The sequence below is a fragment of the Brachyhypopomus gauderio genome, chromosome 12, assembly GCF_052324685.1.
Source record: "Brachyhypopomus gauderio isolate BG-103 chromosome 12, BGAUD_0.2, whole genome shotgun sequence".
Taxonomy (NCBI): domain Eukaryota; kingdom Metazoa; phylum Chordata; class Actinopteri; order Gymnotiformes; family Hypopomidae; genus Brachyhypopomus; species Brachyhypopomus gauderio.
In genome coordinates, this window is record NC_135222.1 from 2,662,656 (window position 1) to 2,690,332 (window position 27,677).

At 43.1% G+C, this 27,677-nt stretch overlaps 4 protein-coding genes across 5 annotated transcripts in view; all 4 read right to left on the bottom strand.

Moving 5' to 3' along the window:
* Window positions 1-500: 500 nt before the first annotated feature.
* abhd8b (abhydrolase domain containing 8b) lies at window positions 501-5,339 on the bottom strand. The gene is made up of 5 exons (XM_077024093.1): window positions 3,651-5,339; window positions 2,824-3,536; window positions 2,540-2,710; window positions 2,158-2,374; window positions 501-788 (listed from the first exon to the last, which is right to left on the bottom strand). Exons 1-5 carry the CDS (start codon window positions 3,702-3,704, stop codon window positions 615-617), a joined length of 1,329 nt encoding a protein of 442 aa, XP_076880208.1. The 5' UTR covers window positions 3,705-5,339; the 3' UTR covers window positions 501-614.
* A 1,833-nt stretch (window positions 5,340-7,172) lies between these two features.
* On the bottom strand, window positions 7,173-13,011 carry dda1 (DET1 and DDB1 associated 1). Its single transcript, XM_077024416.1, has 5 exons — window positions 12,640-13,011; window positions 11,387-11,467; window positions 10,792-10,843; window positions 10,572-10,633; window positions 7,173-9,340 (listed from the first exon to the last, which is right to left on the bottom strand). The coding sequence occupies exons 1-5, from the start codon at window positions 12,646-12,648 to the stop codon at window positions 9,236-9,238; spliced, it is 309 nt and encodes a 102-aa protein (XP_076880531.1). The 5' UTR covers window positions 12,649-13,011; the 3' UTR covers window positions 7,173-9,235.
* A 1,141-nt stretch (window positions 13,012-14,152) lies between these two features.
* LOC143528420 (uncharacterized) lies at window positions 14,153-17,706 on the bottom strand. Its single transcript, XM_077024130.1, has 3 exons — window positions 17,682-17,706; window positions 17,098-17,228; window positions 14,153-16,971 (listed from the first exon to the last, which is right to left on the bottom strand). The coding sequence occupies exons 1-3, from the start codon at window positions 17,704-17,706 to the stop codon at window positions 16,210-16,212; spliced, it is 918 nt and encodes a 305-aa protein (XP_076880245.1). The 3' UTR covers window positions 14,153-16,209.
* Window positions 17,209-27,677, bottom strand: part of ano8b (anoctamin 8b) — a 37,717-nt gene continuing 27,248 nt past the window's right edge. For both annotated transcript variants that reach the window (XM_077024417.1, XM_077024418.1), the window contains exons 10-17: window positions 26,534-26,660; window positions 26,302-26,357; window positions 25,695-25,769; window positions 23,856-24,584; window positions 23,362-23,553; window positions 23,125-23,256; window positions 22,841-22,951; window positions 17,209-19,521 (exon numbers count right to left, since the gene is read on the bottom strand). In XM_077024417.1, the coding sequence (XP_076880532.1) occupies window positions 18,829-19,521; window positions 22,841-22,951; window positions 23,125-23,256; window positions 23,362-23,553; window positions 23,856-24,584; window positions 25,695-25,769; window positions 26,302-26,357; window positions 26,534-26,660 (2,115 nt within the window). In that variant the 3' untranslated portion in view covers window positions 17,209-18,828. The remainder of the gene's footprint in view (window positions 19,522-22,840; window positions 22,952-23,124; window positions 23,257-23,361; window positions 23,554-23,855; window positions 24,585-25,694; window positions 25,770-26,301; window positions 26,358-26,533; window positions 26,661-27,677) is intronic.

Genomic DNA, 27,677 nt, shown 5'->3' on the forward strand with positions numbered 1-27,677 from the left:
CCTGTTTATATTATTGCGGTCACACCGTTGAGTTGTTTGTACGTCTGTTATCGTTTATAAAGAAGTCTTTCCTTTGTGTGTTTTATTCTAGTTATTCTAGCGTTGTCTTTGATGTTTCGTATTACGTTGCTTTAGTTGCTGTGTTGTGGTGTTATGTTCGATCTAGTGTGTCTTCTCCCACCCTTAGTTATTATCTCTGGTTGCCTGTGGTTTCTGTTTTGTTTAATAAATTGTTTATCTTGCTTTTGCGTCACCCCCGTCTCCGTGAATCGTTACAGTCTACTTGTGTTAACAATCATTAGGTTACAGCATTTTCTCAGAATATTAATAGAAATTAGTTTTTTTATTTCACGATAATGATTACCTGACACATTTATTATTAATTAATTTAAAGATTAATTATTAAATATTCTAAATATGGTACAATTCCACCCCCCCCCCCCCTCCGTGCTCATAAAAAATTCAGGCTCAGGAATTTTTCACACTATCACCCCTGAATTTTTCACTTGCTCTTGGACAGCTATGTCCCCTTATGGAGAGGCTTTGAGGTAGTCGCTAGCCTTGTTGCATCCTGCAGACTTTGTAGGTGTAATCTTGGTTGCATTCATTTGCCTTCATGAATCTCTGTGGATTTTGTTTGTAGTTGCTTCTTGTTTGGGTTTTGAGGTGCTGGTGGTTGGCTGCCAGAGAAAAAACTCATGTAGCAGAGTATTGACTGTATCAGGGCATTCCAACATTACCATGTGGCTTCCCTCATCAATAACCTTCAGGAAACCCAGAAGTAGAATCTGTGGACAGTGCATGCAAAGAAGCTGTTATTTCTGGATCTACAAAATCAATTTCCACACTTATTACATCACACTTTAAACTGCAAGAACATACAAGGGGGAGGCATACACTTTATACATACATACACTTTATACATACATACACTTTATTGTTCAAGTATTCGCTCCCCCATCTAAATGATCTGAATCAGGTGTTCCAACCACTTCCATGGCCACATGTGTATAAAAGTAAGACTGTTTTTAGAAACATTTGTGTAAGAATGGGTCTCTCTCAGGAGCTCAGTGAATTCCAGTGTGGAACTGTGATAGGATGCCACCTGTGCAACAAATCCAGTCGTGAACAAATTTCCTCACTCCTAAATATTCCACAGTCAACCGTCAGCTGTATTATAAGAAAACGGAAGTGTTTGGGAACAACAGCAACTCAGCCATGAAGTGGTAGGCCACATAAACTGAGCGGGGTCAGTGGATGCTGAAGCGCATAGTGTTAAGAGGTCGCCAATTTCCTGCAATCACTACAGACATCCAAACTTCATGTGGCCTTCAGATTAGCTCAAGATCAGTGCACAGAGAGCTTCATGGAATGGGTTTACATGGTTGAGCAGCTGTATCCAAGCCATACATCACCAAGTGCAAAGCCAAGCGTCGGATGCAGTGGTGTAAAGCACGCCACCACTAAACTTTAGAGCAGTGGAGGTGCGTTCTCTGGAGTGACGAATCACGCCACTCCAACTAGCAATCTGGTGGATGAGTGGGTTTGGCGGTTGCCAGGAGAACGGTATTTGTCTGACTGCACTGTGTCAAGTGTAAAGTTTGGTGGAAGGGGGATTATGGTGTGGGGTTGTTTTTCAGGAGCTTGGCTCCTTAGTTCCAGTGAAAGAATTCTGAATACTTCAGCATACCAAGATATTTTGGACAATTCCATACTCCCAACTTTGTGGGAACAGTTTGGAGCTGGCCCAGAGTCCTGATCTCATATAACACCTTTGGGTGTTAGAGCGGAGACTGAGAGCCAGGCCTTCTTGTCCAACATCAGTATATGACCTCACAAATGCACTTCTGGAAGAATGGTCAAAAATCCCCATAAACACACTCCTAAACCTTGTGGACAGCCTTCCCAGAAGAGTTGAAGCTGTTCTAGCTGCAGAGGGTGGACCAACGTCATATTGAACCCTATGGATTAGGAATGGGATGTCACTTAAGATCATAAGCGAGCGAATACTTGGCAATATGGTAATATAGTGTATAATATACATCAAATTAACATGTACGAAATACATCCTGAAAAAATCATACAGAAACGTCTAAACTTGATATATTAGACTGGATGGATGTGAGTAAATGCTGACTGGCAGGTCTGTAATGTCACCTCTGCCATACACTGGTCCTCTTGGACTGGTACAAACTTGTCATGCATGCCATGCACCAGCAGAGTAGGCACGGTGAGTTCAGCATGGTAGACCTCGTCCCCCTCTGGCCAGTACTGTCCACTCATCATAGACCGAAGGACAAACGAGGACACATTGAAGGCGTTTGTCTCTTTTAGAAGTTTTTTTTCCTCTGCCCCCTGATTGGCAAAGCCAGCCCTAGGAAAAACGAGTGCACTTCAAATTAGTAATCTCCATAGGAGCCCAGTGAAAAGCCAACAGGTGTATCACGAGGTAGCATCTCAATCTGTTATTTTTCCCAATTTTGACAGTTATAATAAACCAATAATTTCAGTAATTTTAAAGGAAATATTTTTTTCTTACATGAGGAAGCTCCAAGCCAGGCAGGGTGACAGACAGTGCAGTACGCATGTGGGCAGGTTGAAGACAGAACAGAGGCTGGGCTCCAGCGCCGTTGGACCACCACCGTTAATCATGACAACTTTGTGGACTTGTTCTGGGTACTCGTGGGCCAGGAAGGTACAAAATGACGCACTGGACAAAGGCAAAGATGAATTTCAGGTATAAGTAAAAGTGTTTTCCAGGAGGTTCTGTGAATAATAGTGAACAATGCGGTTTGTAAATGACATTAAAAAATGAATGCTCACCCATATGAATGCCCAACAAGAATGTTCCGCTGTTTTGCATATTTTTTGAATATTATCCTTATGTCCTCAGCCAGGGCGTAAAATGCATAGGCAGCTGTTATTTGTGGAGCGGAGCTGGCACCATGGCCAGCAAAGTCCAGGGCAATGACCTCGTAGCCGAGCCGGGAGAAGTAGTCCAACTGTCGGGTCCATATATCCAGAGACCCCCCTACTCCGTGGATGAAGAACAAGGCCACGTCGGGGTGCGTTTCTTTGCAGCACGTGACTTTGCGCTTGTGGTCAATCAGCACTGAGCGCTTAGCCCTGCGGTGTCTGCGCTCCCACTGCGCCATCATCCCACCGTCTCCCGCCGGTCCTGGAGCCGGATCAGGGCCATTTGGACACTCCGCCTGCGCACCGCCGTCTCCGTTCTGGTAAAGTTCTGTTTCCGGAGGCGTGGCTTCACGTACATTCTCAACGAACAGCTGCCCGTTGTGGAAAACCGTGATGCGCCTCTTGCAGGTGATGCTGGCCGCGTCCCCCGCCATCATCTCCTCCACCACAGGTCGACTGGGGACGATGTGGCGAACGCGCAACACTCTTCCAGGTTTCACCTCCACAAACTCGAAACCGTCCGCGGGCTCAGACGTCTCCACAGGAACAACAGCGTTGGCAGATTTGCCCGTTAGGCAACAGAGAATATCATCTATGATGCTGGTCAACATGGAGATTACCTGTGGGATAATTTCACCAGTTAAATTCACCAACTTCAACACTTTTTAAAGTCCTACATTGTATATACACTCACTGCACACATTAGTAGGTACTATGTTTAGGCTGTATCCCACCTGTTTGTTTGCAAGCTTAATCCACTCCGTTAATCCATGTGGGTGCTGGATCATTTTCAACACAGCTCTGGGTGATCAACTCGTACTGGTATATCAGGCACAGCAGAGTGACTGTGCTAAGAACAACAACATGTAACTGTTAACCTCTTTCACATACTGAAGCTGAATTATTGTTATTATTATTTTACACATAAACAAAATCCAAATGAAGAAAAACCAAATGGTAGGGATATAGGACATATCGGACAGTATTCCACTGTAGCCTCCTAAGGTAACAGCAGGGGGAAGAGCCTTTTCTTATAAGGCCCCCCAGCTTTGGAATAACCTTCCAGAATGCGTACGGGACTCTGACACAGTCTCAATCTTTAAGTCTAGGTTGAAAACCCACTTATTTAGTTTAGCGTTTGATAATTAATATCCCCCCTTAGATAAAGGTACAGATCCAGGGGTTCATAGACGAAGGGTTTTATGGTAGACTGGGGCGCTGGTGCTGTCATCCTGTCACTGCTCGTGGTCACTCAAGTTTGTTGACAGTGCAGTGGACGGATGCCAATGTCTCAGAATGCCCCCAAGTCTATGTTACCTTCTGGTTCTGCCTTTTTAGCTAGGCTAGAAATGTTTATAATTTCATCTGTCCTGTATATGTCCTCATACAGAGCTAGTTTTTCCTGTTTTATCTGCTCCACATGGCTGCCCGCCTACTCTAGGAACACTGAGATGAGGAGAGACGAGCCTTTCCAGAGATCCATCCTGGGCCGGCCACCTCCTGCATAACCAGATATGATGGAGGATCAACCCACCGCCCTGACTAACCAGTGTGGATGAAGGATAAACCCACTACCCTGGACCCTCTCACTGCCCTGAATTCTCCTCTGCTATGACCAACATTACCAACCATCAAGACGTTTAGGACTGAACAGGAATTACATAAAGAACTCATGTTTATAAATACACACCAAGATGGACTTTATTTATCCCTCACATCTTTTCTTTGTTTTTCTCTCTTTAAATTGTTGTCATGGTGACCGGTGTCGGCCAGAGGAGGATGGGTTCCCCCCTGAGTCTTGGTTCCTCTCAAGGTTTCTTCCTCATGCAAAAAACTAGGGAGTTTTTCCTTGCCACTGTCGCCCTTGGCTTGCTCACTGGGGGCTAGGACTCAGACACTTGTAAAACTGCTTTGTGACAACAACTGTTGTAAAAAGCGCTATATAATTAAAATATAAATGCTCTTGGATATTAATAAACTGGGTGCCGTTTTAGCTTGTCTGAATGACATTAAGTCTCTTGGATCTGATGATAATGAATCAGGATATACTGACACATGGACTGTTTCTCCAGTAGGTACTCCCAATGTCAGCAGCAATTCCAAGGATTTTTTTTACGTTTTAGATGTACTGTGCATCAAAAAAGGCTTATTATCAATTATTAGCTAAATACATATTAGACACAAAGGACGTCCACAGTATGTCCCTCAGTTTCTAAAGATTACACCTAAAATTAATTAAACATGACCATACCACTGAACAAGCATTCATTTTATAGACTATGTGAGAGAATGTGTAGAAGGAATCTGGTGAGTTGGAGTACTTGAAACCATTCGAACATATTTCAAACAAATTGATTCTTGAAATATTAAATAAGTAGGCATATCTTATGTCTTCCAGGTTTAATATACAACAAGCTCTCGTGATCTGCAATTCATACCCTCAAACTAGGACCTTGGCAAACACAAAGGTTTACTTAGTCTTACGCATATTATCAAATGTTTTCTCATTAAAATATTGCAATAAATTTTTTTTTTCCAAATCTGAAATATCTGCATCGTTAAAAAACGAGAATAAACTTTTATGTTGCTCGTTATATAAATAGTAAATCAATAATGGTGCTTACCTGATAAACTGATGTATATAGTACATTTTCATACATTTATGTGGGATGTTTTTCACTTGCACGCTTACCCCAAGTTAAATTGTTGTGGAGGAAAAACGAGCATTAATCTGTTGGTCATTCCAATAATATATATTGTAAATATAATAGGCTATATAATCTAACATTTTACTCTCAACGCCGCATATTCCTCTTCGTCGTAGTGACGCTAAATCTACAGATCCGTGAGGGATTAGACCTACCGGACATCTGCTACAGCAAACCCTCTTCCTCCTATTCTCCAGTAGCTGTCCAAGCTCCAGGCCTGCCCACCATTTGACCGACATGGTAATAATCCTGTTGTACCCCAGGTCCTGTATTTATCAAACTTCTTAGAGTGGAATTTTGGACTTAAATGCTGAAAAATTCTTAGATTTGCTCCTACTCACAGAGTTAAGTGTAAGTGCCAGTTATCAAAACTCTCAATTATAAGAATCACTCTCCCGAAAAGTTAAGACTGCTCCAGAGGACTCTTAAGTTGTTAAGAGTTGCCACTAGGGGGCTGAGATGGCACTGAGAAGACAGAGACGCGTGCGAACCTTCATTTTAGGTACACATTTCAATTTTATATAAATATGCACAATGCAGAAATATACACAATAATTATGCATTAAGATAAGCATGGGTTAAATTTTATTTTTCTTCCTTTCATTTTTTTTTCGTGCAAGAGTGTAATATTCATGCTGCGATTTTAATACTTTTAAGATTTGACGTCTGCCTTGTCAGTTATTGTATGTCATTTGGGAGTGAGTCCTCTGCCAGAGGTCCATCAGACGCCCACTCTTCCTCCGGCCATTCATGACTGGAGGTGTTTGAAAGCGCTGTCAGAGAGGGAGGGGCAGATGGAGAATCGGCGCTCAAGCCAGCAGGGTCGGGAGCATCAGCAGCTTCTTTATTACTGACAGATGCAATTATTTAGAAGTGACAATTAGCATCACAGTGTTTGTGTGCAAATCTAAATAAATGATAAAAACCTTGTCTTTGAGATGTTTTAGAATTTCATTAATGCTCCACAGATCACCAGTGTCTTCCCCCATGATACGCTGCACCACCTCACAAAATGCGCTAAGAAGCTTGCCCGGTGGTCCTCCGCCTGAATGTGATTCGGTTAGAATGTATGCCAGTGCGTGTCACATAGGACTTTAAAGGTAGATATGAAATATTTTTTAATGGATTATTTATTAACTATGTAAATACGCTGTGTTATTTCACAAAAAATATAACTGCAAGTCATAACTGAAGTTAAATATGAAGGTATTTCAACATTTTCTGAATTTCATCTTGACATTTCTCAGGAAATATTATTGAACATGAAATCCGATCCAGTGATTGGTTCTTGCAGGGGGTTTTGAAACGACGTCGTCCAGGATCAGCTTTGCGGCACAGCCAGGTGTCGTAAATCAGCTCTGAGACTGACACTTAAGAATTACTCCTACACTTCGCTTAAAGTGAGACTGAGAGGCTTGATAACTAACTTTTAGTCTCAGCTTTTAACTAAGAATTATTTTAGACATAAGTAAATTCTTAGCTGCAATTCTAAGAAGATTGATAAATACGGGCCCTGGTAAAAAAAAAATCGAGTCCCAAGGAAACCACTGCTGCTATCGTTTTAATCATTAGGTACACAATGTTTCTCAGCATTGTTATTATTCCAGGAACAACATTGACCTAATGTATAAAGTAATTGGGAAGGCTTTAAAGAGACGATACAAATTCCAGGAGGATCAGTCAGACATTGATGAATGAGACATGGGACAGTTTGCTGCAACTTGTTCATGTGTATTCTGAATGCACTCCACATGTTAAATAAGGCAGGATCATAGCTATATACTCTAGAGTATGTTGGTCTGGACAATTAGCAGGCAATATCACGCTAGAGTCAATAAACATAGCAGCAGGGGGTTTATGCACTATGAGGTCTAAACTTGTGTTTCTGTGGGAAAAGGGGGATAGAGAATGCCCACTGTAAGACAAAATGCTTACACAAAGAAAAAAAGACATCTGTGGTCATCTGAGGTTACTGGTGAGGAAAACATTGAACTAATTGGTGGGTGGGGTATGTATATGCAACAATAACTTTGCAATTATCAATGCACACACTCTAGTCTCTGACTGCATCCCCCTTTTCTCACAGATCAGACTAGCCTTTAGTTAACAGTGTCGTTAGGCACCCTTTCTTGCCAAAACCCAAGTAGTTTGCTATACCCCACTGTAAATACATGCTTTAGCCAACACTAATGGCTTTGTTTGTAGTTCAGAGCTTTTAATAATAGAACAAACACACAAAACCTTCCAGTGAATGGGGGAAAGAAGCACTTAGATGAGCTACCGATACACCTTAGCATGTCTTCACAGAACACTTTAAAGCGCAGCAGCCTGGACAGAGGGCCGTGGGCCAGGACCACTGGGGGCCAGGACCACTGTGCTCACGTTACTCCAGGTGAAATGCACAGGGAGGCCACGCGCACACAGATCCCTCAGCTGCCTCCAGCTGTGTTTTGTACCTGTACATCCCTGATCTCACCGCTCATTCAAATGGTGCCATACATCTCAAAGAGGGGGAAAAAGAAAATCTAAAATGAGCTTTTAGTGCTTCAAAATGAATCCTCAAACTGCAAGACACTAAACTTGCAAAATAAACAAAACAAAAACAACCCTGACATTCACCTCTGCAGACGATTAGCAAATAATCCTGGCAGAAGGCATAAAGGACACGAACTGGTCCAGCAGACAGAGCTCTTGATAAAAATAAGCAATTTTACTGAAACACTGAAGGGTGAACCAACTGCTTCAGCAGCTGTTATGCTGGGCGGAGCTAATGGGCGGAGCTAATGGGCATTGCTATTTGGCTATTTTGCACCACGTCCACATCTACCACAATGAAAAGAAGAAAAAGAGTAGTTGCAAGTTGGGATGTTCCACCCCCCCAATATTGGAAACAGTACCACTGCAACATCTCCGAAACATGATTGAAGCAACAGATCTTAACAGTGCGTTCATGCACGAGCAGGCACACGTGAAGATATCACATGACTTACACCAATACTCCTACATTAATTTGTGTAAAAAAAACAAACAAACAAACAAAAAACAACTACGTATTACATGTATGAATTGACTTGCTTGTTAGGTCAATAAAAAAAAATGTAAATCCACAACTGAGCTAGTGTGAACCCAGACCAACAGTGATCAGGGATCAGAGGAGGTCGTGGAATCAGTGTTAGACGATCATTATTTGCACATTCGTCATCCGTGCAGAGCTGCGTGATGCAGTCTAACCACACACTGCCAAACACCTGCATGTTGAGCAAAGGTGAACACTGGACTTGCCCACAAGACCCCCCATCCTACCTGAGCAATTTACAGTGCACCAGGTCCATAGAATCTGGCAGTGGAAGGTAACAGCGCCCCCTAGTGTTTAACACCAGGCTGTTAAAGGACGCACAAAAGGGACAGTTTGACAGGAAGCGCTTAATAATAACATAATAATAATATTAAGATAAAAAAGCACACCATAAAAAGGTCTCTGTCTCACACTTTTTTTTAAGTAAACCCAAGTCTAATGTGCAGGTGTCTACATGGAAAGTAGACCAGGTTTTTCTGAACTTCTGAAAGGGCTGTCATGTGCCTGTCCTTGTGCTGGTTTGAAATGATCCAGTCTAGGAGTCTTGGTTCATCTCCTGACTGTCGGTGCGGGCGATCTTGCGTGGGGGTGCAGGACTGCCTCCTTCTCCCTCTTCCTGCTCACGCTTTTTGGCTGCATTCTGTGCACAAACACACCAGTGACAACATCAGCCCTGACAGCACGTGTACACACACCCTGAACACAGGAACTGCTGTAACTCAGCGGCTTTGTAATTTTATTTAAGATGTATAATTTAATTTGGAAATGTATTTACTTAGAACCATCAATGAACAAACTACAACTATTAAAACTACAAATTCTTTCCCTCACATCTTCTTGGATTATACACTTCAAGTACTTTAACTTTTTTTGCTATAGTGGTGGTAGCCTACCTAGAAAGTCTGATAACTTGCCTACGTGTATGACAGAAGGCCCTTAAAGTCCTGCGTACGTTTTATCTAATCATGTAAATTGAACTAAGAAAACGCAATAATTCGGTGTCTCATAAGGAAGCACCCGTATAAAATGAAAACGTTCAGAGGCTCATCCATTTCAGACACAAGCTATGGGGTAAAAGGGAAACCTGGGACCAACATAGCAACCATCTTTAATTCAACTTCAGTGTTTCAGATGGGAAGGTAGGTGTGTGTCATACATCTCGTCATACATTGACATGTCATACATTCCCTTCCCACAGAACGAAGAAGAATCTAGAGTCAGGGAGCTGGAGAATAGGAAAACCGAAGGATAGTAAAGAACTACGCAGGCTGAAAGACAAACCACTAGCGTGTGGATGGGGTTTGGCATGTATGCTCGTGGCAAACAATACTTCACACAGAGGAAGCAGGCAACAGGACAGTGATTAAAGAGAGGAGGAGAGATGTGTTGGTTTCATGTGCAGGTGAGGCTGATTAGTGTGGGCGTAGTGATTGGTGGTGACCGTTTGTGAACATGACAACATCGCATGTGCAGAAGAAAAATCACCTTTTTAACATAAGAACAAATAAAGTTCCACTGACATGGCCTAACATGTACAGGTACCCTGTACTTAAGAGCAGCTATAGTATACAGCTTTTGATTTGCACATTCAGCATTCAGTAACCTCGTTCTGGGACAGAGTGAATACGGGCACTACTTAGAGAACAGTGCACAGTGGTGTGTGCTGTGGGCTCTATATATTCTTTGATAGTGCAAAGACAGAATTTCAGGCAATGTAGCAGCCGGTGATGTGTCTTGTTGGAGTGTAGCTTAGTTTACACGGCCATTCCAGACAAAAGCAAAAACAAATATTATGAAACAAAAAAAAGAAAAAGAAAAAAAAAAGAAAAAAGTAATCATACTACATTTTCAGATTATCAAGACACACATACCTTCTTGTCCCACTGTTGATGAAGGTAGCGCAAAAGAATATTTGTTTTCTCTGTAACAATAACTGTTGAGAGAAGCAAAATGATCAAGACTGAAATTCATCTCCATGACTAAAAATAAATAGCTTTAATGTACCAAAACAATGTATTTATGCCTTAAATGAAGGCTAAATTAATAATGCACATGAAAGCATACAGTGTTGAATGCAAGTTCCACACTTACTCTGTTCTGAGGGGTATTCCCGTGTAGGCAGATATACTGATGGTCTTCTATTCTGTAGTATACAACAATTATTTTAGGAAAACACAGTCCACAGTTTTAAGTAAACTACAAGGTAACAACTATACATTGAAATACGGAGATGATTGCTACCATACAATCAGTGTGATATTATCCCCCCCCCCCCCACAAAAGACAGTCAATATAGAACCAAAAGTTCAGGGCAAGGAGTCAAACCTAATCCAACTACTTTCCTCATGCCACGCTCATCTAGAACTGTTGTTTGTTTGGTTAGTCTTCTTCATACATAAGTCTTTCCACCCTTACACACACACAGAAATGCTATCCATACTCTATAAAGAGAAAGGAGCACCACAAGGCTCTATTGCCTATGTTTCATGGCAAAAAACAACGTATAAGTCTAGCATGTATGACCAAGACACAGCCTGTGGGGAACAAATGAAAAAAATGTCACGGGAGTAGCTGGATCAGTTGCACCACCCCCTGAACTTTATGTATGTAGTGAGGTTGTGCTTGTGGACCATGTCCAAAATTCGACAGCAGACATCACATTCTCAAATGATTAGGTTAATATTACCGATGCTTTGCACACGGAGTCTGCATGGAATCTACTGAAATTGGTCTTGTTGTAGACTGGAAGACCTTTCAGGAAATCCGCCTGCAAGAGGTGGCATTTTTTAAAGAGAAGAAATAACATTAAATCACAGAAATTCTGCTTGTGGCAGCGCATGAGAAATACATTTGACTGATTGAAATAAAACAGTAAATAGTGCTTGAACTCACTGTTATAATATACTATGAAGACTATAATACTGTTAAGACATTTCCCCGTGTGATAAACATTCCCATAACCAAGCTGTGAATATAAATGCATAAAAATGATCATCTTGTGATTGAAAAAAATTAATAAACAAACAGGGAAGTCACGTAGATAAAAAAAATCAATCGCTGTGGACATAATTAATCATTCTGTCCAATGTGGCTATTAAAATGGCATTACAAATGAGATTAGATGAAAACTATGCATCTAGGTTCTAGTTAGCTAATCCCAGCTAAACAGTAGGCTAACTGATTTAGAAGGATACATTAAATTCAAGGAAATGTACGTTATTCTTCGCTGTGTTAAAATATAGCTAAGACGACTGGCTAGCGTGGCTGTTTGTGTTAAGGCCGGAAAACAAATTGAACTGTGTTGATAAGACAGTTCGCGTCAATACAATACAGATAGCTGACTAGCGTTAGCCACGTAGCATCATAGCTACAGCTATAAATGACGTTTCGGGGTTTAACGTCGCATGAACAATTATGTAAAAATCTACTTGGTCACTGGTAAAAACGGCAGTTAGTTCAGCTTCATCATTTAACTATTTGCATCATTAAATTATTTAACTATTCTACTGTTAACTAATCTATAACCACGGAGATACTGGACAGCTAGCGTGCTAGTTTAACATCAAACGTTTGACAGAACGCTAGCCTCTAGCTAACATGCTAGCAGCTATCTCACCAACACACACGCAGTCAACGTAAACAGCTCGGAGAATAAATGTCGTTCGTATTCAGCTAATGCAAATTTATATAATCAACTTGATGAGAATAAACGCAGTGAACCGCCACACACAAGCCAGGTAGGGTTAGCTAACTGTGCTAACAATCACTAGAAAGTTGACAACTAAAGTTCGCTAAGCTAGCTAGCGCGCTAACGCCTCAGCGCCCTTCGGCTAAGCTAACCGTCGCGCGAGGACTTCAGCTAGCTGGCAGCACAAATCGCAGCGGTTGGATTATCATCACCGTCTCTAGTTCAAAGTGTAATAAAAAGTTAAAACTTACTTTATCCATCGTATTGCTTGAATCCTACAATACTGCCTTAGAAATATGTCGTTTCGTGTGTGGCTATGCTAGCAAAAAGCGATTAGCACTCCTGAAACTGAAGACGGGCTTAGTCGGCTAGCTACTCTAGCCGAGCCACAGTAGCATACAGCTAGTATAGCCTTTGAAAGTGGCCAGCCAGCGATTCAAATAGCTGACCACTGTCAAGCCAAGCAGGTCTATTATATTCGCTATCGATCGGAAGTGTTAATCTCAAGATTTCAAAAGGCAGAGTGACAAGAGTCAAGCGAGCGGTGTGACTCCACCATGTAGCGGCTGCGCCACCAGCGATGGGAGCTCAGGTTAGTGTGTGTGGTTTGATGGCCACATGGGTTGCCACATATCGATTATTCATGCAATAAGTCACACAGGGAGCTTGTTTTATGCTAAGGATTGAAACTTCAGATCCGTATTCTTTTGAGTTAATTTATCTATCATGAAATTAATGTACGTGATGTTGAATAAATGAAGTAAACAAATTGTGCAGGTTCGGACAAGGTCGGAATAATTTCCTAGCCTGATGCGCATACACTTCAGATCCATTCTGTCTGTACTATAATATATAGATGCATCTAATGCGTTCCGATCACTCTTCCCTTTCAAAAGCACATTTTCTTTTTAAAGTAGCATTCATGAGTTTACTTAAGGATATTTGATAAGCATCGTTGTTCCAAAGAATACATATTGAAAAGGGTATTAATGTAATTAGTTGAATAATTGAATTGGATTTCTGTTATGTTTAACAAGAAATTAAAAGAGGAAAAAGGAAATTAAATAGTTTGAGTGTGTGTCTGTGTACATTTATTTTATCCAAACGAGGACATTTGAAAGTAGTTATAGACACAACATTACATGATATTGGATTGATAAGAAAATCAGTTTCACCCATCCTTACATTACACCGTTTTGTAAAGCCCAATTCTTTGTAAAACCTTAGCATTGTTGCATTAATGAAAAACGCACAGGAGGTAGCACTACCCTTTACCAAAGGGTGAAAAAAATCACAATTAGGCAATTTACAAATAAATATGTAATAATACGTTTTCTTGCTATAGAAAGAAAATGCTCTTGATCTGATCAAACAAGATCAATATCAAGGTACACAAACCTCTACTATATGTCAAATAGTGGTTGTGTTTAAAGAGAGCTTAATCAATCCACTGTCAGCATAAACATTTCATTACTTTATTCAGTAAAATATTTCATCAGCAGGCAATAGACATTTTATTACAGAAGGAGCAGTTAAAAACACTAATGAATATGGCATAATAAACCATAGTGTTAGCAAGGTAGCAAAAAAAAGGTAGCAATCTTGATTTCAGGATTAAAAAAGAAGGCATTTTTTTCTGAAGAGCATATTCTAGGGTGCCCATATTAACTGAGCAGATTCAGGTAAATTTTTTAAACGTCGTTGTCATTCAATTGTCATGCTGTTGAAAAAAGGATTAAATAGTACAAAAGAGACAACAAACCATTTAAATTTAAAACTGTTTATTATTCATTTTCAGGTCTTACAAAAATATGACAAAATTAATTAAAAGAAATAAATAATGCCATTTCCTATGATTCTTTTCTTTGAAAAAGAAACAAACTTTACAGTGGTATATTGGAAGAGCAAGTTAGTTTGTGAGGTTGCCTTCAGTGAGCTAGCTTGTCTTTGCACTGTCTGCAGCTCCATATATCTGCTTCAGAGTGGCACTTTCTTAAAATCTAAATCAGTAGCCCGTTATTTTTCACAGTTGAATAGAACGTAAACCAAGAACCCTAATCCACTCATTAGGTATCCATACAGACTAATAAATGTAAAATGTTTGAGGTTACGAAACAATGTATTCATGATAAGCTCAGTTGGTGTACAGAGATGACAGAAACCTTGCAGCATCTGAGTGACACGGTCAGACATAAGACCTAAAATTCAGTATAAATGTTGTAGAGATCTGTTTGGCCTGAAACAGAAAAAAACCTGATAAAAACAATGTGTGTTCAAGACGATGTGACATCAATTACAGCTTATTATTTAATTGTGGATGGGACATATGGCATCATGCCTCCTTATAAGTTACATCTGATAACATTCATTTCCTTTTCATTTAATTTCCTATGCCACAAAGCATTCCATCAGCACAATTCTTCCAACACTATGAGACTTTTGCTGTAAAGGAAATATAATCATATAAATAAATAATGAAAATGAAATGGAGATCTATTTTAAGCCACTGTTATCTCTACCTTGGCCAAAAATACTTGCATTGCCCTAATACCCAAGAGGACCCAAGTGGACATTTACAGCAATGTGTAATCCAGTCCCAAAACGTTTACTATAAGATACAGAGTTCCCAATAATACCATTTTTGTTTTAACAAATCAAAAAACGTTTATGAATACGAATAAACAAAGTTGTGTTTGCAAACTATGTATTTAAATGTAAATGATGACTGTGTGTGCAAATGGTGACTGTGTATGTAAATGATGACTGTGTGTGTAAATGATGACTGTGTGTGTATTGTTTCAAACTTTGTGCACTTTTGTGTGTTTTAAGGCATTACACACCGCCAAAGAAGCATCTCAATGACCAGTCACTGTTCATTATGAATAGATATGCCACACAGATAAGCAGGAATAGCATGACATTTATCAGCATTCATTCCAAAGAATAAATCACAAGACCTTTTTTCTTTCTTACTTAAAACATCATAATAGTTGCAATATGAGAGAAAAGTGAAATAAGCTCCCCTTGTGTAGCTCTGGGAAGTGAAATCTATCCAACATTCAGAAGTGTCATTCTAAATTTAGATTTTTCTATCTGAGACCCAAGAAAGTCACGCAGGCTGCAGGAATATGAGTAACACTCATAATATGAAATTAATTGTAACACTAGCATTAAAACAGGAAAACAAACAAACAAACAAAAACATGGCAGATGACCAGTCACCACTGCCAATTAATTTTTTTTTTATTTTTGATATTACTAAACATTTAGAATGGTTCAGATCCCAAATCAGTGACAGTCATTGTTTAGGCCGCAGTATTATTGCAAAAGTTTTATGAAACAACTCAGTGAATGAAATTAGCAAAGTGCATAGTTCATGTTACCTATTAAAGCAATAAGTGGCTTAACATTCCTCTCACCTCACGTGTCTTTCATCTTGTATTTTGAGTATGCTACTGAAACCGTTCACAATCGCAAACAAAAACCTGCATTCATACTCACTTTCAATTCTGGGAGTCAAACATTTTTCAGGTCTTTCATTTTATTTTCAGTTAATTCATGTAAAATGAATTGTTACTCAATTTATTTTTTAAATCTACCCAGATTATAAGCTGATTTCTGAATGGATTTATTCAGTTAACACTGAACTGATGGAACCGAGACCCACGTTTTCTCCAGCAGTGGAACACTGTAATGTAAAGACCATGTCTGTACCTGTACCTGTACCATGTCTGTACCTGTACCCGCACCCGTACCTGTACCTGCAACTGTACCTGTACCTGCACCTGTACCCGCACCTGTACCTGCACCTATACCTGTACCTACACCTGTACCTGCAACTGTACCTGCACCCGTACCTGTACCAGCACCTGTACCCGCACCTGTACCTGTACCTGCACCTGTACCTGCACCTGTACCTGCACCTGTACCCGCACCCGTACCTGTACCTGTACCCGCACCCGTACCTGCACCTGTACCTGTACCTGCAACTGTACCTGCACCTGTACCTGCACCTGTACCCGCACCCGCACCTGTACCTGCACCTGTACCCGCACCCGTACCTGTACCTGCACCTGTACCTGCACCTGTACCTGCACCCGTACCTGTACCTGCAACTGTACCTGCACCTGCACCTGCACCTGCACCCGTACCTGCACCTGCACCTGTACCCGTACCTGCAACTGTACCCGCACCTGTACCCGTACCTGCACCTGTACCCGCACCTGTACCTGCACCTGTACCCGTACCCGCACCCGTACCCGTACCTGTACCCGTACTCGTACCTGCACCTGTACCTGCACCCGTACCTGTACCTGCACCTGTACCTGCACCTGTACCTGCACCCGTACCTGCACCCGTACCTGCACCCGTACCTGTACCTGCACCTGTACCTGCACCCGTACCTGCACCTGTACCTGCACCCGTACCTGCACCCGTACCTGCACCCGTACCTGTACCTGCAACTGTACCTGCACCTGTACCCGCACCTGTACCCGCACCTGTACCCGTACCTGTACCCGCACCTGTACCCGCACCCGTACCCGCACCCGTACCTGCACCTGTACCCGCACCTGTACCTGCACCTGCACCTGTACCCGTACCTGTACCTGCAACTGTACCTGTACCTGTACCTGCACCTGTACCCGCACCCGTACCTGCACCTGCACCTGTACCCGCACCTGTACCTGTACCTGTACCCGCACCTGTACCTGCACCTGTACCTGCACCTGTACCTGCACCTGCACCCGTACCTGTACCTGCACCTGCACCCGTACCTGCACCTGTACCTGTACCTGTACCTGCACCTGTACCTGCGGGTCTCTTTTGCCCCTTCCTTTACCTCATCACCAGAGCTTGCAAGAAAGCTAAAATGTATAAGCAAACTGAAACATCCGTTGATATATTGATATTAAAAATTAATAAATAATTTTTTTATGTAAAAAACAAAATTGGCACTGCCAGTATCCACAATAGTTTTGCTTTGGCAATTATGGAAATATCTAAAATAACATGGTAGGAAAGCATAAATTAGGCAGGTAAATAGGAAACTAAAGTTAAACAGAGCACCCAGATGTCCAGAAACTGGATGAGTTAATATGTTACAATAAAAAGCTTCAGTAGTTCAGTGCAATGAAAAATAACTGAGTGTTTGCATATGTTATGAGGCAAGCTGGTCTTCTCATTTCCTTAGTCGTTCCCTCTCACCGGCAGTAGGTTTAGTGCAAAATGTTCTCTGAGACAGCAACTAGTATGAATTTAAATGGAAATGCTACGCATTACTTCAATTGCTCACACAATCCCTCTGCAAGACAGTACATTTCCTTTACAACAGTCCAGCAAGCTTCTGAATTGCAAATTAAAGGAACATCTTCTTGATTTCATGATAGCTTTGCTGTACCAGTCCAGGAATCGAAAAAAACAGTGTTAAAATGTCATATTTCTAAGACACAACATATTAAAATCACAACATGTTTGCCATTTCAATACCACTACTGTCCCACCACAGTCCTTGCCTGTCTTTGCCTTCAGGTTTCAGTGACTAAAGGAAAAAGCTTGTTCAAGAGGCCAATACAGAGGTACCCCTCCTCTTCACTTCTGCAATAAGAGACAGTATTCTGGATAAAATATCCTTTTAAAATAGTCACCATTACTTCTTTAGCCGTGCACTGTACCTCATGCCCAGTTTTGCACACCTTGTCGCGCTTGACTTCAGTTTTGATTGGTTTCTACATTTGTTGACAACAGCTCCGGACTCCTCACAAAGTTACATAAAAAAACAAATATATTGCATTTCTTTTGAGTTCAGACAATATGTTTTAGTCTTGCAGGGACGAATAAATCTCACAGGTTTGCAGTACATTAGTACCTTGATATTCATGAAACACTGCTATTGCTAAACTAAATCAGCTGCTTTAAAGAAGTAAAAAAGTTTTCAGCTCTAAAAACACACACAGCTCAAATTGATGCAGACATTCAAGATCATCAGCTTGTGGTGTTTTTAGTTTCATTATATGATATAAAATTTGCAGGAAAATAAATTGAGATACTATAGAGGGCACTAAAATGCTGTCAAACTAGGGTAACTCAACATTGCACTTTTCTTTTTGGAATATGCTTTAAAATTGATTGGAAACGCAGTTCATGCATTCCTGTATATGTTGTAGACAAAAGGCATTGTGTTCGTATATGTGTGTATGTGCGTGTTGGGGGTGTGGGGTTGGGGGGAGTTGGTCATCTTTGAAAAGCTCCTCAGCAACAAAAAAAACAAAAACCCAAATCAACACAAAACAAAACCCCACAAACCAGTTTTTTCACCATTTGTCATATCTGCAGTATTACTCAACAGTTTCTAGGACAGCACTGAGGGAACCTTCTGTATAAAGAGCTTTGGTTTAACTCTTTGCAAGTAATTTCTTTCCCCCCAGTGTGCTTTACTGGAATTAGATCTTAGGGCCTGAGGACTCAGCGTCTAACGAGTGTCCATTCTCCCCTTCTTCTCCCCCTGGGGATGGGATCTCATCTGGCACCCCATTGAGGTCGGACTTCGTGGGCTGCTTCTCAGCAGTTTGGGGCCCCTCCCCTGGTTTTGGGGGCTGAGCCCCATTCAGACACATGCCCCCTTCTGACTTCCCAAAGTTGAAAAGTTTCCCGGGGTTGAAGGTCTTGCTGGGGGACTGGCACTTCTCCTGGCCTGGTGCCGCTGCACTCGTCAGTCCCGAGGCGGTGGTAGCGGCGGCCGCGGCCGCTTCCTTCTTGTTTTCCGGAGATTTGAGGAACTTGAAGCTGAGGAACCCTGGAAGCTTGGGCTCGCTGCCCGTGGGGGACTGGGGCGAGCGGGCCGTGCCCGAGGAGAACTTGCTCTGTAGAGGGATGATCTGCTTCAGTTTCATCACGTTGTTGTTGGCCAGCAGTGAGCTGGGTCTTTTAGGCTTGTCTCCGCCCCCCCCAGCCCCGCCCGGTCTGGGCTTGCCCCCCTGGCCCTTATCGTGGTGGCCATCGCCTCCGGACGAGTCAGGACGCCCGTCGTCACGCTCACGGCGCGCCTGGTATTCGGCTTGCCGCTGCCGCTCTTCCTCCTCCCTCTTCCTCCTCTGCTGCTGCTGGAAGTGCTGCTGGGCTTGACGCTCGTGTTTCTGATCAAAGACAAACGAATCAAAGACAAACGGGCCTCCTATCACCACCTCCTATCACCACCTCCTATTATCGCCTCCTATCACCACCTCCTATTATCGCCTCCTATCACCACCTCCTATTATCGCCTCCTATCACCACCTCCTATCACCACCTCCTATCATCGCCTCCTATCACCACCTCCTATCACCACCTCCTATCATCGCCTACTATCACCACCTCCTATTATCGCCTCCTATCACCACCTCCTATTATCACCTCCTATCATCACCTCCTATTATCGCCTCCTATCACCACCTCCTATTATCGCCTCCTATCACCACCTCCTATTATCGCCTCCTATCACCACCTCCTATCACCACCTCCTATTATCGCCTCCTATCACCACCTCCTATCACCACCTCCTATTATCGCCTCCTATCACCACCTCCTATTATCGCCTCCTATCACCACCTCCTATCATCGCCTCCTATCACCACCTCCTATTATCGCCTCCTATCACCACCTCCTATCACCACCTCCTATCATCGCCTCCTATCACCACCTCCTATTATCGCCTCCTATCATCGCCTCCTATCACCACCTCCTATTATCGCCTCCTATCACCACCTCCTATTATCGCCTCCTATCATCACCTCCTATTATCGCCTCCTATCACCACCTCCTATTATCGCCTCCTATCACCACCTCCTATTATCGCCTCCTATCACCACCTCCTATTATCGCCTCCTATCACCATCTCCTATTATCGCCTCCTATCACCACCTCCTATCACCACCTCCTATCATCGCCTCCTATCACCACTTCCTATCACCACCTCCTATTATCGCCTCCTATTATCACCTCCTATCACCGCCTCCTATCACCACCTCCTATCACCACCTCCTATTATCGCCTCCTATCACCACCTCCTATCACCACCTCCTATTATCGCCTCCTATCACCACCTCCTATCACCACCTCCTATTATCGCCTCCTATCACCACCTCCTATCACCACCTCCTATTATCGCCTCCTATCACCGCCTCCTATCACCACCTCCTATTATCACCTCCTATCACCACCTCCTATCACCACCTCCTATTATCGCCTCCTATCACCACTTCCTATCACCACCTCCTATCACCACCTCCTATCATCGCCTCCTATCACCACCTCCTATCACCACCTCCTATCACCACCTCCTATTATCGCCTCCTATCACCGCCTCCTATCACCACCTCCTATTATCACCTCCTATCACCACCTCCTATCACCACCTCCTATTATCGCCTCCTATCACCACTTCCTATCACCACCTCCTATCACCACCTCCTATCACCACCTCCTATCACCACCTCCTATTATCGCCTCCTATCACCACCTCCTATCACCACCTCCTATCACCACCTTCTATCACCACCTCCTATCACCACCTCCTATTATCGCCTCCTATCATTGCCTCCTATCATCACCTCCTATCACCACCTCCTATTATCGCCTCCTATCACCACCTCCTATCACCACCTCCTATCACCACCTCCTATCATCACCTCCTATCATCACCTCCTATCACCACCTCCTATTATCGCCTCCTATCACCACCTCCTATCACCACCTTCTATCACCACCTCCTATCACCGCCTCCTATTATCGCCTCCTATCACCACTTCCTATCACCACCTCCTATCACCACCTCCTATCATTGCCTCCTATCATCACCTCCTATCACCGCCTCCTATTATCGCCTCCTATCACCACCTCCTATCACCGCCTCCTATCACCACCTCCTATCACCACCTCCTATCATCGCCTCCTATCACCACCTCCTATTATCGCCTCCTATCACCACCTCCTATTATCGCCTCCTATCACCACCTCCTATCACCACCTTCTATCACCACCTCCTATCACCGCCTCCTATTATCGCCTCCTATCACCACTTCCTATCACCACCTCCTATCACCACTTCCTATCACCACCTCCTATCATCGCCTCCTATCACCACTTCCTATCACCACCTCCTATTATCGCCTCCTATCACCACCTCCTATCACCACCTCCTATCATCGCCTCCTATCACCACCTCCTATTATCGCCTCCTATCACCACCTCCTATTATCGCCTCCTATCACCACCTCCTATCACCACCTTCTATCACCACCTCCTATCACCGCCTCCTATTATCGCCTCCTATCACCACTTCCTATCACCACCTCCTATCACCGCCTCCTATTATCGCCTCCTATCACCACCTCCTATCACCGCCTCCTATCACCACCTCCTATCACCACCTCCTATCATCGCCTCCTATCACCACCTCCTATTATCGCCTCCTATCACCACCTCCTATCAACACCTCCTATTATCGCCTCCTATCAACACCTCCTATTATCGCCTCCTATCACCACCTCCTATTATCACCTCCTATCACCACCTCCTATCACCGCCTCCTATCACCACCTCCTATTATCGCCTCCTATCACCACCTCCTATCACCGCCTCCTATCACCACCTCCTATCACCACCTCCTATCACCACCTCCTATTATCGCCTCCTATCACCACCTCCTATTATCGCCTCCTATCAACACCTCCTATTATCGCCTCCTATCACCACCTCCTATTATCGCCTCCTATCACCACCTCCTATCACCACCTCCTATTATCGCCTCCTATCACCGCCTCCTATCACCACCTCCTATCACCACCTCCTATTATCGCCTCCTATCACCACCTCCTATTATCGCCTCCTATCAACACCTCCTATTATCGCCTCCTATCACCACCTCCTATTATCACCTCCTATCACCACCTCCTATTATCGCCTCCTATCACCACCTCCTATTATCACCTCCTATCACCACCTCCTATCACCGCCTCCTATCACCACCTCCTATCAACACCTCCTATTATCGCCTCCTATCACCACCTCCTATCACCACCTCCTATTATCACCTCCTATTATCACCTCCTATCACCACCTCCTATCACCACCTCCTATTATCACCTCCTATTATCACCTCCTATCACCACCTCCTATTATCACCTCCTATTATCACCTCCTATCACCACCTCCTATTATCGCCTCCTATCACCGCCTCCTATCATCGCCTCCTATTATCGCCTCCTATCACCACCTCCTATTATCACCTCCTATTATCACCTCCTATCACCACCTCCTATTATCACCTCCTATCACCACCTCCTATCAGCGCCTTATCAGCGTGACGACACTGGGCAAAGTTTGCAACTGATGGTTAAAATATTTATATCTATGGTCAAGCAATGAGAGTATTAGTAATTATGGTGCAATCACAGTTAGTTTGTTAAAGGATGTTACCTTGAATGCCTCCCTGCGCTGAAACTCCAGTTTGGCTATCTCCTCTCCCACCCAACTGGGGATGTCAGGGATTGCCACGTGAATTATATATTTCAGCAAAATGGCAAAGTGCTGGGCAGCAAGGAAAGGATTTAATAAAGGTGAGTTCACAGGGCTCGACTAAGTATATCGCATTTTCATCTGAAGGAGAATATGAATCACACACATGTATAAAGACATCCACAATATACCTGGAAAAGGCTTCAGAGTAGAATAAGTAAAGTGCGGACTATAAGCGTTTGTACCTCTAGGATCACAATAGAGATGATGGCTATCTCAGGACTCAGCCAGGGGAAGAGTCTTTGGAGCTGCCCACACTGACCAATCAAGTAACAGTTCACAATGATCGCTATCAGACCCATGACCTCCATTACTGTCTGCACAATGATAGAAAATACAATAATTCAATCATCTTTCAGTACATTTTACAAAATCCTCATAAACTGTAAATCAGTTGAAATTACTGTGGAAGTCATGCTGACCTGCCATTGGCCGATGCTCTCCACTCTCATACCGAAAGGTCTCTGCAGGCCTGTGCACAGTTTGAAGGCGTCACTGCGGATCTCGATGATGTTGTTGATGAGGGCGCACATGGCAGCCAATGGGAAGGCAGAGGAAAAGAGCACCACGTACCCAAACTGGACAAACATCTCCTGGTAATCTTGAAATGTGTCCTGGAGAGAAATACAAGGATAATATCAAGAATCCGTAAACTTTATGAAAAGTATATTCTCTAGATATTATAATATCTAGATATTATATTCTCTAATATAATTTCTATAAACATAATCTCTAGCCCTAACCCAAGAATCAGCACATGCAGTTCTAAGATGAACATGCATGATATGAGCAACGCAAATCTGATCAAACCAGTCCAGACCAGACCAGACCAGACCAGAGACTCCCGACACTGAAGGAAAAATGAAATCTCAATATATGTACAAGACAGTCAGTAATATACAATATGTCTCCTTACCTCATATGTTTGCATGCAGCTTTCGATCTCTGCCTGGGTAAGCGTGGTCACCTCCTGCTCCTCGGGCGGCTCCATCCACGACTCCCTCTTGCTCCTGCTGTCGCTCCTCTCCAGGCTGTGGCCTCTCCTCCGGAGTCTCGGAGGAGCAGCGGTCTCGGACGCCTCCGCTGCTGACTCCTTTGCCTCAGAAACCCCGCCGTCATCATCGTCGTCGTCGCACATCTCGAAGACCGACGCAGGATCCATGCCCTTCTCCACCATGGTGGGGCTGCCCTCCTCCAGGAAGCTGTCCTCCACTGGGCTGATGCATCCCACTGACTTTCGCTCCACCTTCTCTATGAAGCTGACCTTGCGCAGTTTCAGGCCGCAGTCCACCGGACTCTCGTCTTCATCGCCCTCGTCGTCGAGCCTATCGGCGCGCTCCTCCTCACCGTCCTCATCCAGGACCCCGCAGCCTCCGTTCAGACACTTGCGCTCACGCCGCTCCTGCTGGCCCAGTATGCCCTGCCGGGTCCCACGCAGGACAGAGCCCGGGACGTTGGGTTCGGCGGGAGAGATGTGGGCCCTCCCGGCCGCCAGCCTCCCGTATTTGAGCAGAGCGGAGACGAGCAGGTCCCACACGGCCCGCAGGGTGAGCTCGCCCAGGCGGTGACGCTCGTACAAGTACGGCTGCAGAACCTCCTTCAAATTCTGCATGAACTGGCGAATGATCAGCAGCGTGGCTAACATCTGCAGGTCACCAACAACAAGTTTTACACAAAAAAAGTTTTTTTTAAAAACACTTGAAAAAAAAAACTAATATGAAAAGCTACGTTTTTTAATGCGTAAGAGTCCAGTTCAACAACAACAATAGCAGCAGAACAGGTCAAAATGCATTTTATTCTATATTAAATCTGGCTGCTGCATTTTCTACCAGTTGCAGCCAATCTGTTTTCCACTGGGTATCCCAGGGTGTGTTGTGTTAGCTCAGGCAAAAGAAACTAAAGCATGAGTCAACAATAAAGAATTTTGCAGTCTGAGGTAAGGTCTCACTCTGGCAAAATTTCAAGGGTGGGGAAGCAGGAAGCCATCCAAAGGACTCCCTTTATATCAGGGGTCAAACTGAGATAAACCTCAGCTGCTCAAATAAATCACATCTGACCACTTTAATCATCTCTAACAGTAACAAAGCCACCCTAAAATCACTGAGCCAGAGATGTTTCACCAACATTATGTTCTGTTATATCACAATCAACAGTCCACATGATGAAAAAGCTTAACAGATATATGTCAAAAGATCCATGGAGTAAAATAGGATGACACAGTCAGCTCAGACATCTCTGATGCCAGTTTAAACATGACAACAATGGCTCAGCCGACACACCACTACTTAAAATAGAGGACGAAGCACAGGCCAGGCTGCTCGTGACGGCAATACGTCAAACAAAGCTCACGTTACCGCAGAGCACGGAGAGCTGCACTTAGGTTTGCCAAATTCTGTAAATATAAATGCGTTGTGAAGGGGAGAAGCTATAGGATCCTGTGCCTGAGTTACTGCAGCACCACAGGAGGACACCCAGCAGCAGATAGTTTGGAGGAACCCACAGAGGAGGAAGGACAGCAGTGGGGAGTTCATAGAATGTTCCTCAACAAGAGACACATGTGAGTCAGAGTAACACCCAGAGAATTGCTAAAAGCAAAACATTTTCACCCAAATTCACAAAGAATCTCTCATATCACAGCCTGGAAACAGCATTAATAACAAATAAATTATCTGCTGGTGTTTGACTGGAATTTAAAATTCCTCCATATAGTAGTTTCTGTGAAGCAGAAGGAGTTTGATTTAAGAGTTTTTCTTACCTCTTTTAGACGCTCCATGTCTTTGAGGTAGAATCCAATGTAAAAAAGGCTGAGATAAGAATTTACAAACTGAAACTGCAAGGCAGAAAACACATTATGGGAAATTATTAGTTTGGTTAGTGTTGCAAAGTTTGTCCTTACATTCCCATGAAAAGCATGCGAGATCCCTCCCCAAATCAACATTCTAAATCCATTATTCACTCGGAATTGCCTGCACTGACAAAGCTCTCAAGCCAATGAGAATATTACTCTAATTATGCTGCATCCCAATTAGCATAATTGCAAAATAATATTGGAATGGTGTCAGTATAACTACGTAGGATTACCATATTGATGAAAATACTGAATGCCTGATCCACTGTTGTCATATTTGTTAAAGTAGCCAACATGTTATGAATTTTTAATGCCTTAATGTTGCCAGAGAATGAAAACAATGCCATCCACCTTCATACATTTAATACATCAGTACCACTGCCACCGATATCGACATGGACAATACATCAGTACCACTGCCATCGACAGACAGACATGGACACACTGCTCCAACATGCTCTTATCTATGCATCACTATAATGGCTTTTTAATCTGAGCCACAAATCATACTCACAAGAACCATTTTGATGATGAGATTTTTCTCATAGGCACTCTGGAGTCTGTAGTTCTCTGATGAAAATAGAGACAAATGATCCAAATCAACATCAGAAAAAAATGTATGACGTCTAAGTAAATACATAGAACATAAAGAACATAGAATATGGCTTAAAAAAGAGTTTCACATTGACTGGACCATGTTTGCTACAGGGATTGTTTCCATGTTTGTAAATGCAGTTCAGACTCACCCATGTCATTGAGCCAGCAGGCTATCTTCCTGTACACCTCGTCACACGCAGTCACAGTGATGGCCAGTATGATCTCAGGGATGAACCTCGCCACTCGTGGTAGTTCTTTGATCCCCATCACAAATTCCTGTCAACCAGATATGTAGCTACTAGGGCTGGGTATTGATTCAAATTCCAAGAATCGATCCGATTCCAATTATGAAGATTAAGAATCGATTTTTTTCGATTTAATCCGATTTAATCGATTCGATCCGATTCGATCCAATTCGGGGTTTAGTGTTATTAAAAATGTATTTGAGCTGTTTCCTGACTGTGTACAGAAGCAACATGTTAAAACTAGTATTATATCGATATTAATCAGCAAATAGTTACTGGTAGTTGGTAGTTACTGATGGCTGGAAGACTGGTGAAAAGGGTCATCATAAATCTACCTTCAAGAAAGGTAATCCAGGACAATAAACAGAGGTGTCTGTTTTGACATATTTGAGGTGTCTATATCTGCAACAGTGGGCTCCTACTGGGACACTAACCAGTGCATTATTATTATGATTAAAATAATTAAGAATTCACCCATAAGCTGTTGCTACCAAATGCATTTTTATTTTAAAAGTGCTCAAACTTAATAAACTGAAAGTATAAAATGTAAACGTGTATTTTTCTTTAAAGTGAGAATATAAGAACAGAACTCTCACGTTACGGTCCCCGACCGTCGTCTGCGTCTAATCGTCTACGTCGGTGTATCTCCGTGGGTGCGGGTGCGTCTTGTGATAGTCCTCACCTGTGGCTCGTCTCGTAATCACGTGGGGTTGATGTGGTTTGTCTATTTAATTTGCGCTCGCGCAGCGTCCTGTGCTCGTCATTGTTTGAGTCACACATGTTCTATGTAAACGTGTTTTATGTGCGCTGTCTGCGCTTCTGGAAAGTGCAAAGGATTCTGTCTTGTCCATCGCCTTGCGCCCAACGTTACAAGAACATTTTAAACTTTTTTAAAACTGTAAAAACACTGGGTAAACGGTCAGTGACACGGACTAACTGTAAATAGTCACTGACACTGGATAAACTGTCCTTCTGTTTTTAGATTTCCGATTTGACTATCATCGTTACCGTCACTGTCCGACGCCATGTTGTTTTACAGTTAGTTAGA